The sequence below is a fragment of the Sander vitreus genome, chromosome 7 (genome assembly GCF_031162955.1).
Source record: "Sander vitreus isolate 19-12246 chromosome 7, sanVit1, whole genome shotgun sequence".
Taxonomy (NCBI): domain Eukaryota; kingdom Metazoa; phylum Chordata; class Actinopteri; order Perciformes; family Percidae; genus Sander; species Sander vitreus.
Genome location: NC_135861.1, coordinates 21,920,190 through 21,932,380, shown reverse-complemented (window position 1 = coordinate 21,932,380; position 12,191 = coordinate 21,920,190). Strand labels below are relative to the sequence as shown.

Sequence of the window (12,191 nt, the reverse complement as noted above, 5' to 3'; positions counted from 1 at the left end):
ATCTTAATGGGAGACTGGAACACGCATTTTGATGCAGTTGAATATGTTTACAGGAGAAACCAGCATGCAGGCAGCTTTAGATTGACATGTTTATTATGTCAAACTCACCCTTTCCATGAAATGTAATTGTGCTGCAAATGTCAAACACAAGCGGTGAGATGGTATCAAAGGTTAGTTTGTTTTCAGCATCAGCCACTCATTCTCACAAGTTCTCCATATTATAATCTGTGCAGGGTCACATTTTGTTTGTCTTGTTTGGTTTCCATGACACCAGGGTGGAGGTCTACCACACTGTGGGCCAAAAGTAGGAAATACAATATGACCAGGTCAGGGATCAACCTGGAAAAAGGGAAATGAGCAAACGGCAATAAAATAAATAATGTTCTGTTTCCCACCCAGAGCCTCAATGCTCTCATTTGTTTCACCCTAAATACTGTTGTATGGAGTAGTAGTACAGTATGTTTCATTTAAAACTCACTATACAGTATTATTTTCAGGAAACAGCCCATGTGAGCAACACTGCACCTCAGTGGGCGGAAGGCCACAATGCTCCTGTTTCTCAGGATTCTCCCTTATGGCAGATGGACGCTCCTGTGAGGGTAAGGGACTAAAACGTAGTGAGAATGCTGAATTTTTTTCTGAAATCACACAAGGATAGCATGTGGAAATTTTGTGCAATCACAGAAGTGAAAAATGGCTCGCAATTTCAGCCCTCATTTCAGTTGTGTTTTTCAGCCAGAGGAGTTTGGTTCCAGATGACGAGTTTCTTGGCAAGACTGTCTGCCACTGATTTGTCTTTTTCTCTAATCAGTGCCTCTAGATGTGCAGAGGAGATACAGCCCTAATCCCCCTCACTCTCAAAAACACATTGCGATGCACAAAAAAATAAATAAAAAAAATAAAATATATATATATATATATATATATATATATATATATATATATATATAAATGGGAGCACTTCTTTTCATCTTGTTCTTAGACTGGGTCTCTACCAGAGGGATGATAACTATCCATGCATTATCACGATATATCCTAATACATCCCATATGTGCCTTTTATTTCCACATTAGAATGGTTGCTAAATGTGTTTTATCATGTGGTTGATCAGCTACTGCTCTATGTGTCCAAGCGTTCTCCGTGGGGATATATCTAAGTTAAGCCATAACCACTACTGTCTCCTACTTGACAGCTGCAAACAGTGACACAGTTACACTACACAGACCACGACTCAGTACTTGTGTACATCACCTTATCCGCTTTTTCTAAATCTAGTCATCCAGCGTCTTCTACTGTGCGCTATTCATTATGTATTCTCTTTCTTCACACTGACACATCATTTGTCGTTTATTCTTTTTTTTTTAACATCCAGACATAAATGAGTGTTTGTCCACGACTGCCTGCCAGTTGAATGAGCGCTGCGTGAATACTGCAGGGAGTTATAGCTGTCAGAGACCGATCACCTGTCCCCCGGGATACCAGATCAGCAACGACATTTGTGAAGGTACACCTCACCTTATTAGAATCAAAGTATTTACTTTCACTCACTGTGAATATGTTGTTAATACCAGCAGGAGAGCATTTGTATTACTGCATGTTCACAATGTAAGGAAAGCACATTGTTCAGGAAAACAATCACTTTGACCACCCTTGAGAGTAAGTATTAAAAATGAGATTTTTTTTAAAATTCTTCACATCCAGTAATCATGTAATTTCGCATGTGAGTACACAGACAAGAGGGAATAATAAGCAATGTTACTCCAGATAAATATTTCCATAGTATTTACTTGCTGTTAACTCCTAGTATGAAGAGCTGCCTGGCTTGTCTTTGTGGGTGGCACCCAACTTGCAATTGAGAGATGCAATTGTAAACCTCCCAATAAGTCTCATTATTTCCATGCACCATAAATTGAGCCTGTGCAGAGGTCTCAATCATAAAGCAGCAGCAGTGTTCAGGAAGAGGGACTCCTAAGAGGAGTTTTAGATGTGCTATTAGTGCTGTTTGCCACTGCAGATGTGTTTCTGTAAATTCAGGCAAGGGGACTCAGCTAATCTGCAGCTCCATGTGAACTTAAAGAATATTCAGTCAGGCAAAATGAGCATTTAACAAGAAAGTATGTTGAAAGGTAAACATCCAAACAGCTGCCACTTTGGGCCGTCGTCATACAGTGCGTGCAGAGTGAAAAGAAACATCTTTGTGCTGCGCTACCTATTCCCTATTCATGGCTTACTAAGAGACTGTAATGAAACACTCCTTTGGCCTCCTCTCACAAATGAAGTAAAGTAACCGCACAAGGAGAAACTGAATTGGGTCCCTATCCCTTCTCTAAACAAAATGGTACTCAGGTAAGACCATGAATTAATTGGGCAATCTTGCATCAATATCCACTGTCTTCCTAACTCAGTTTTGTGCCATAAATGACACCCTTTCTTTTCTTTCGGTGTCATAGGAGATGTTGAAGAGTTGAAATTTAGACTTTTTCACTGATTTGCTAGTAGCTAATGCATGAATTTCTATAGTGCAGATTTGCCAAAATGTACTCAATATTAGATTAAAAAGAAGGCTCTGGTGTGACCTACAGCTAACTCAGTAATTTATGGTAACATTACACTTACTTATTATCCAAAGCATGGTGGGTAGATTAGGGCCAAAACATAATAATCATGAATCTATGAAAATAGGCGTTTTTATTTTTTATACAAAGTGGATTTTTTAATGCAGTACTAAAGCAAATAATGTCCCGTTATCGTGGTATTTATGTCCCTGGAACACCAATAATATATGCAGTCATATTTAATTCATATACAAATATGAAAAAAACCTTTGGAAATAGAGGCAAAGAAGACCAAGAGTCTACAGCCATGCTAGCAGCTCTGTGAAGCTGTACGTAAGCCAACAATAGTATATCACAGCAATGCTTTTCGGCAGAGGAATCGCAAATCCCTGCAATTTCATTGCAATCCATCCAATAGTTGTTGGGATATTTTAATCTGGGCGGAAGTGGTTGACCAACCGACCAAACAACAGACTGGCATAGCTCTGCATAGAGCCATACCATTAGCCTGGCTAAAACTCCCAAATTTTAAACACATTCAAAATTGCGTAAAGCTTTTCTATTCATAAAAAGAATCCCTGCACATGCATAGTATCTTGATGGCATTTCAACTAAGCTCATTCTGGAAAGGTGAAAACTGTTTAAAAAGCCAAGGGTTAAAATTTCCCCAGGAGGTCATAGCCAATCCCTCACACATTTACCCTGCTTCTTAGCTTTTCTCTGTCTCCGTCGGTGTCCGGCTCACTCAGCTTTTGCAGACTCTGCCAGGCTTGTGACAGGAGCAAGGTGCTCAATCACGATCTGCTGTTTAGAGACCTACCCTATATCAGCAGGGTTACTTGCCAGGGGTGTTTTTGGCCTTGCGTTCCTTTGATATTGTGATTTCCCTCCAGCTTTGGTTCATACTACGGCAACAGATGTGGAAGGCTGATTGACAGGAGGTGAATCCCTCAGTAGACAGGTGTTAGAGGGCTCTTGGGGAATATACTGCAATGTTCATTTACACACTGAAGAGGACTATACTGCATGTGACTTCTGCTGGTTTGACTAATTAGATGTATTCATCTAGCTGAAATATTAAACTGCCATTCATGCCATTGTGGTTGTAATTCAATTCAATTCAATTTTATTTATAGTATCAAATCATAACAAGAGTTATCTCAAGACACTTTACAGATAGAGTAGGTCTAGACCACACTATAATTTACACTAACAAAGACCCAACAATACTAAGTGATTAGTATAGATACATTTTAACGTTTACGTTGTAATACCATCATTTTTGTGATACAATAAGTTTTCTCTTGATTATCTTCTAGAGTATTGACAGGGAAAGCATTATGATAGATGAAGAGCAGTAAAAGTGAGCACCTGTACAATCTGCCATTTAACCACAGTGCCATCTAGTGGTTATGTATGGCATTATGTATATATTCTTTAGCATGCATGCACTGTAGTTACCACATGTAGTAGATTATTAGACTGAAACTAATAACATTTGATTTGTGTTTTCTTTTGCAATTAATCATTCAGTCAGTCCTCATTAGCTTATGTATTAATCGTCTTCCTTAGATATCAATGAGTGTGTGCAGCAGAGCCATAACTGTGGGTTCGGCTTTGAGTGTGTGAATACCGAGGGCTTGTTTAGGTGCAACCCCAAACCTCGATGTCCTGTGGGCTTTATCCACGACGTACAGGGCAACTGTATAGGTAAGGAGAATAACTTTCTTACTGAGATGATTATAAACTTGCTAATATCCATTACAGTGAGGTTTGCAATTGTGCAAAAATGATTAAGGGCAAAATGTATGGAGATTTTCATTCAATTATACATATGTATTTCTGGGTTTATTTGTGCTAATAGATGAAATAAATTGATGTTTGTGTGGGGGAAAATGAATGTGTGGCACTGTATTAGGGTTAAATCTTATATAGCAAGCAAACAAGGGTTTTACGTAACACAAGTGAGTGAATCAGGCCAGGTACAAAATTTCCCCACAGGTGAATCATAGTCCATGTAGACACATGGTTGTACGCCATGCAGGTGAATCAGTACGGCTTCAGTGAGAGAGGAGTTAAATGCCACACAGACAGGAGATCAGACAGGTTGCTGTTAGGGGCTGCAGAGGGGTGGATAAAAGCCAATCCTCTGTCCTCCTCCAGTACAAACTGATGCTTTGGAATTAGCCCCCAGGGGCAGGAACTGGGGCATGTCGAGGCAGCCGACGCCCCTATGAAAGGATTGTAAAAGAAATGCTCTAAGAAATGATAAAATTGAGAAAATGTCAGACACACACCGACTGTGTGATGTGCGTTTGCTTTGATATCACGCAGTGTGGCTAAGAGCTGCCCTCTGGTCTCTCATGCCCTGCCTTTGTGCCTTTGGGTCTTCCTTCTTCTTCTGTCTTTCTTCATCCTTATCTCCCTCTCTCTGTCTCTCTCTCGGTAACAGACATTGATGAGTGTGGCCCTTCGTCCCAGCCATGTAGCCTGGGATTTAACTGCATCAACACAGTGGGATCCTACATTTGCCAGAGGAAGATACTATGTAGCCGTGGCTATCATGCCAGTACTGATGGATCCAGATGTATTGGTATGATTTGTAGTTGTCACACATGAAGAATGTGTAATCTGATGGTTTAATATACAGACTTGAGGACATAGATGTGATTCAGGCAAGAGAGGTTGAATTACGAAGAATGGCTTTATTTTTCGCCATGTTTTTCCATTGCAGCAAAGAATGAATAAAATTTCACACGCTAAGGACATAGTCAAAAAACTAATAACAACCAATAACATTCATTCATGGCAGCTGAATGTAATTGTATTGATTTCTCCATCACTTTGCCATTCATGTGTGTCTTGTACTGTAGATGTGGACGAGTGTCAGGGCAGTCTGCATCAATGTGGAGAGGGTCAGCTGTGCCACAATCTGCCTGGTTCCTATCGTTGTGACTGCCAGACGGGCTATCAGTATGACTCATTCAGGAGGATGTGTGTAGGTATGTTGTCATACACATCGTCATGCAGAAGCACATGCTACATGCTGCACATACAAGTTTTAAGAGAAAGAAAAGTGGAGCTTTGTATATTTCGCCTTTACTCCCCTGTCTCTCAGTTCCCTGCTCATTCTGTTCTCTTCTTCTATTCCTTTTCACCCTTCATCACTTTCGCACTACTGTACAGCCACCCCACTTCTATGTCTACCTACTCTGTTGCTCCTGTTTATTATTCTGCGGTGGGAGAGCTGCTGCTATTTCCCAGGCTCTGCTGCAGTAGCCACTGGGCCGATCACGTCTCCTGCTGCAGAGGACTCTGTTCTACCCCTGCTGCGGCTGCTGCTGCTCCCTCTCTTTGTGATTCACTGTGTTGTGACTCTCATAATAATGGACTTTGCTCAAGTGTTTAGACTATCAGCAGGCAGCTGGTCCCCTCACATGCACTCCCGTTGACATGCACTCAAACACGCACAGGCATTCACACGTATATACGGTCGTGCAGTGCAACAAGCATGCTCATGCTTGGCTGCACACGGGCACTTGCACACATGGGTGCAAACATACATATGCAATACACACTCACAGAGGTATGATGACACTGCTTCTTCCTCTCAGATGTAAATGAGTGCTGGCGCTACCCAGGCCGCCTGTGTGCCCAGACCTGTGAGAACACCCCAGGCTCCTATGAATGCTCGTGTTCCTCTGGCTTCCGCTTATCCGGCGATGGGAAGAACTGTGAAGGTGTGTGTGTGTGTATTAACGCCTGCCTGCCTGGGTGTGAGAGAGTATGTGCATCCATGTGTACGTGTTGGTGCATGTGGTTGTATGTTTTTTTTTTTTATCTGCTCATGACAATATGTCTGTGTGTGCATGTTTTGTTGGTGTGCCAGGCTTGTGTGTGTGTGCATGAACAGTGCAGATTCCTAGACTAAGCTGATATGAAAGCTGGCCACTGTACAGCATATTGCTGATGAGGGTGATGCCATGCCTTAAAGCACAAACCAGTAAAAACATAATTGGCTTAATAACAACATTGTGTTTATATGTTAGGATAAAAAACATTGAAAATCCTTTGATCAAGTAAATTGTGACAGTAATGAGGTCTAACCTCTAATCTCCAGATGTGAATGAGTGTTTGGCCAGCCCTTGCAGTCAGGAGTGTGCCAACATCTATGGTTCCTACCAGTGCTACTGCAGACAGGGCTACTACCTCAGGGAGGATGGGCGCACCTGTGAAGGTGGAGCACACTCTTGTACACATCACAAATACCACATTTATACCAAACGTATGTTTGAGCAAGTTTATGAATCAATTTCACATGATTTACACCCTCCTTGTCATCCAGACATTGACGAATGCTCCCAAAGCATTGGCCATCTGTGTACCTATAAGTGTGTGAATGTTCCCGGCAGTTACCAGTGTGCTTGTCCTGAGTATGGGTATACCATGTCTCCAAACGGACGCTCTTGCAGAGGTGAATACCCCTCTACAACAAAACAAACCAACAAAATGCATGCACACTGTACTGTAGCTGCGTCATTACAAGTGTACCTCAATGACTTCTGCTCTGAAATAGATTTTAAAAATGACTTTGCACCCATTTAACTTTACATAGAGTGTACAGTAATGATTATGCTCAGATAAATATAATTGGTACTTTTACAGTGGCTCGGTAATTACACAGACTGTAAAACTTTATTGGCCTAAAACTCTTGTCTCGCTAATTAGATTTTTTTACTTGAGCAGTTTTTCCCCACACAAGGACTAGATTTTGTCTTACATGTTTCTGCAATGAGGCTAATGACTAATGTGTTTCCTCATCTCCAGGCAGTAAACCAGCCCTTGTGCATTCTGTGTGTTTTTAGATATCGATGAGTGTGCCACAGGGGCCCATAACTGCTCTCTAGCTGAAACCTGCTACAACATCCAAGGAGGGTACCGCTGCCTTTCTCTTAACTGTCCACCAAACTATCGCAAAGTGTCCGACACGTAAGTGATAAAAATCTGTGAAAAATCCATACCAATGTTTAATATGACACCTCATTTATCTTTCATGAGGTTGATTATTTTATGTTATGTTTTTATTATTTTATATTTATGTTTATGTTATATATTATGTTTTTTTGATGCATATGAGAATCTATGAAGGATAATTTATTTTGGAGTTTTCCTTTCAAAACAAAAAGACTGAGGGGAGTAAAATGACAAGGAAATCCCATTTAAAGTGGATCAGGACATGTCCTAAAGCCGCATTAGATGCCATCAATCAGTTTAAATGTTGGTAAAGCTGCTTAATACATGTATATTCTTTGTTTGCCTTATCACTACTTTTGGAAGTACTTGATTTGGTTTTCTTTATAAGACAATAAATCTTTCACTTTCAATTATCTTGTTGTTGGAAAGTACTCAAATAAAGTTGCCTCACCTTGCCTTCCCTGCGTCCCCTGTAGGCGCTGTGAGCGGATCAGCTGTCCTAACTACCTGGAGTGTCAAAATTCTCCTCTGAGAATCACCTACTACTACCTCAGCTTCCAGTCCAACATTGTCATCCCTGCTCAGATCTTCCGCATCGGACCCTCCCCCGCCTACTCAGGAGACAACGTTATCGTCAGCATCACCCAGGGAAACGAGGAAAACTACTTTAGCACCCGGAAGCTGAATGCCTACACGGGCGCTGTGTACTTAAATCGACAGGTCGAGGGTCCGAGGGATTTCTTCATTAATGTGGAGATGAAGCTTTGGAGACAGGGGACGTTTACCACTTTCCAGGCCAAGATCTTTGTTTTCATCACAGCCAACTCACTCTAACAGTTAGAGATGTGCTGTGTGGCCACTATGGACCTTTTTTCATTATCACTATTTACTATTTAACAATGTCATAAAGCATACCACTGTCTGTTATGATTGAGTAGTTACTCTTGCATCCAGTTGATGTTAGTATTAAAACATTGCTGACATATTCAGAAAGAAACTGCATGCTTTGTGTCAGTTTCTGTTTTCACTGCAATTGCATGAAAACTCTGTAATGTCTAATTATCTTTTTTTCATCACTCACCTTGAATTGCTATCGTACACGTCATTAATTTCCATGGCTCGAAAGACCCATGCAAAACACATTCCTTATTTTACAAAACCCATCAAAATCTGAATCCAAATTAATGACTTTGGAGATACAAAGATATTTATTATACCACCGGAATGAAACAATTTGCATTAATGCTTAATTGCATTAACAGTAGAATCCCCATCTCCCTTTCCCTCCACTCATATTCAACATCAACCCTGTTTGGATTTTCTTAACCAGATGTGAGTAAAGCATACGAGTAATAACAGGCAACCTCTAGCTTCAGCCCAGCTCTTTTTTTCATACTGAGAGACTTGTATCCCAGTTTTCTGCTCATATCATCTATTATCAGATGATGATGTGTAGTTTGATAACCCTGTGGTGAAAGCAGAAGAAATAGCTTAGTTTCCATTACAGTGCCTAAACGTCGTTTTTTTCTTTTACCCCACGCCGCTGTTTTTATTTTGTCTTTGAAGTATTTTATATTATATAATTTTATATTACTCTATATGGTGTATTTTTGTATCCCTGTAATAGACACATTATGGATGGATGTATCATATTTTTTATTCTAGATTTATAAGTTGCAAAGTATTTTAGTAAAACATAAAAAAACACACCAATGTGGTTTGGTGAGTATTGGCTAATTTTATTTATTAGGAAGAATATTGTTTACAATTTTCATTCAGCAGACTTTAATTATGCACTTATTCTTGCTCATACACTGTATATAGCAACACATTGAATTCCTCACTGAAGTTGTTAAAGTATATAATCCATTCTTGTCAGGACATGCCACACAATAAATACCCATGCCTATTTACATACCTGTTCACACCTTGCTAGTGAACTCACCATGCACGTCTTCATCAACTCACACCTGTTTGACGCACCCACATTTTATGAAAGCTAATAAAAGCAATGATCATGTTTGATATCTGAAATAAAAAATAATGATAGTCTTCTTATATGTACAGTATGTGGAACATCTTGTAGGCTCCACATGGATCAACTCCATCTACTGTAGGTTGTAACATAGAAAGAGTTACACTCCCACCTATAGGATGAATGCAGTCCTACACCCTAATGTTCTGGCTTCCTTTCAAGGCAACAGCAGTGTCTTATACAACAGAACAGTCTTAAAAACATAGAGGAAGGTGCACCGAATTATTATGAGCCAATTAAAGCAAAAATGTTGCAAACACGGAGTGAAGACATTTTTGTTTTTAAGAAGCTCTACCTTCAGCTATAAGATAACCTTCTGCCTCTGCTCAGAGTTTAGTGAACCTCCCGGACCTGCTGTAATCATCGGAAAGGGTGCGTGTGTCTCTGTGACAGCTGTATTAATGCATGTTGCACATCCAAACAGAGCTGCTCGCCAGTTTTCTGGTCTCTGAGATGATCTATACCGTTGAAGGTCAGTTCAACAAAAGAGACAGATTTCTTTGATTATCTGCACTAATTTTAGTCCCTTACTCCTCGCTCAGTGAAAATGATAACAGCCTTTTACTCCCAAAAAGAGTCAAGGAAACATTCAGTACAGCTTTCTCATTTTTCAAGTCTAAGTCGTTCCTCCTGACATAACTCATAATAATAGCTACGTGTGTATGACTGACTCAAGCTTTCAAACACACCCAGTGACTGAGATGCCACTCTTGGTATGTACAGTACATAACGAGCCCTAGAGCTGTGATTGATGTCTCTTTCCCCTAATTAGCTTTATCTGCTCTTCAAGATTAGGTGGTGCTGTGTTTCAGGGACAGTGAATCACGCATGCCAGACAGGGGAAGAAACACACATCTATTATGGGTTTAGGGACACTGACAGGAAGTTTTGAAATGTCCTGGACAAAGGAAGAAGGGCTGTAGGAGAGTTATAGTAACTGTACTAAAGTTCATTAGGCCTTCAGTGTAGTGTCAGTCTTATTCCAAAAATATTTGCAATAATTATATAATAACATGATGCTGCATTTCCGCGTTAAATTCATCTTTGGTTGAAGGGGATGTGAGGGATGGTCTGGGGAAATCTGGGTTAGAATAATGAATGAGGAATGCTTTCCCTTCAATCAGTAGTACATTATGACATGCCCTTAAGCAAGGCACTCAATCCCAATTGCTCCAGTGGAGATGCGATCTGAAAACAGAAAACTGTACACACTCAAAATCAGATTGATTCAATATAGCATCAACACATTTTGGGTTTATTTCACACAGTACCCATAGAAAATCATCCAGGACTATGGGTTGTTAACTTAGTGTTAGTCTTTTTTATATTAATGTTAGGTTATTTTATTACTGCCATGTGTTATAATAGCTCTTTTTAAACTTACATGTATTTGTTACTGATTGTAAATGATTTGCGTATCCGTCATGTACGTAATTTTTTAACTAACAAAATACTTTTGTGGATACGTCTCTAAGTCATTCCCACTCCCTATTGCACATTCTGTCAACCTGAACAAACTGGAACTTTTCCAGACCTCAGCATCACAAGAAGTAGAGGAGAGTGACTAGGCAAGGTGTGATTTTTGTTTTTCAGTTTTTTTTTTGTTATTTGTTTGTTTTGTTTTCCTCAAGACCGCAGAGGGTGGGGGGGTGGATGAGGGTTTTTGTTCTTGTTCAATGGTATTTGTATGTTCTGTATGTTCAAAAATATAAAAATAATAAAAAATTGATCTAAAAAAAGAAAATATTTTTGTGATAGTTTAATGGTAATAAAGGTTAAGGTACTTGAGCCTGTTGTGTCTGACATGGGTCAAAACCCAACAGTAATATAGAAAAACCCTAACACTGGGTCAAACCAACTTGTTGGTACTGGGTAAAGTTAACCCAGTGTGTCAGTGTCAGACAGTGTGGACTGTGGACCTTTGCAGCATGTAATTCCCCATCTCCCTCTCTCCTAGTTTCCTGTCACCTTTCTTCTTTCTGTTCCTGGGATTTTCAATTTCAATTTTCATTTTTTTTCACCTCCATTGTATAGTGAACAGCAGAAATCTCACAGACTGACAAAAACCTGGCAAATAAAACCCAAACTACCTACATGGCTAGATACCACATAACATATGAGGTGAGTGAGAAACCTTTTTCCTTTGTAATTTGAATGAACTATCCTTTTAAACCTATAGAAGCACACTGGCATAAATTCAAAAGTAGCTGAAAACAGAAGACTTCATGCAGTTGTACTGGCTTTTATTGTGACTACTGTCAATCTGCTGTCAATTTATTGTTATGAAAAAATTATAATTATGATAGTGATGATGATGATGATGATGATGACGTACAAAATAAAACTACTTCTAAAAAACAACTGCAATCTACTGTGCAAGCGACTGTACAGCATGTGTCTGGGCGGAGGTCGGAGCAAAGGCGGGTTGAGGATGGAGTGTGATGAGAGGGGGTGGAGGGGGAGGGTGGTGTTACAGACACACTTGTCTTTGATAGCTCAGGTGGTCATCACCTGAGGGGGAAAAGAGCGTTAATGGGCATTCTCAGCAGCAGACAAGCACAGGCTAGCGCTCCCTCTTCCTTGGCTGCCATAAACAGGGGGAAGTATGCATCATTAGATTAGGCTGA

General features: G+C 40.1%; 1 protein-coding gene across 4 annotated transcripts in view; it reads left to right on the top strand.

The window, feature by feature from the left end:
• Positions 1-11,175, top strand: part of LOC144521082 (fibulin-2-like) — a 32,325-nt gene extending 21,150 nt beyond the window's left edge. For 3 of the 4 annotated variants that reach the window (XM_078255362.1, XM_078255363.1, XM_078255361.1), the window contains exons 8-17: positions 498-599; positions 1,373-1,504; positions 4,128-4,265; positions 5,008-5,148; positions 5,429-5,557; positions 6,170-6,295; positions 6,676-6,792; positions 6,901-7,029; positions 7,421-7,544; positions 8,006-11,175. In XM_078255362.1, coding sequence (XP_078111488.1) covers positions 498-599; positions 1,373-1,504; positions 4,128-4,265; positions 5,008-5,148; positions 5,429-5,557; positions 6,170-6,295; positions 6,676-6,792; positions 6,901-7,029; positions 7,421-7,544; positions 8,006-8,363 — 1,496 coding nt within the window. In that variant the 3' untranslated portion in view covers positions 8,364-11,175. The remainder of the gene's footprint in view (positions 1-497; positions 600-1,372; positions 1,505-4,127; positions 4,266-5,007; positions 5,149-5,428; positions 5,558-6,169; positions 6,296-6,675; positions 6,793-6,900; positions 7,030-7,420; positions 7,545-8,005) is intronic. The other variant, XM_078255364.1, reaches the window with a different exon arrangement.
• The last annotated feature ends 1,016 nt before the right edge of the window (positions 11,176-12,191 follow it).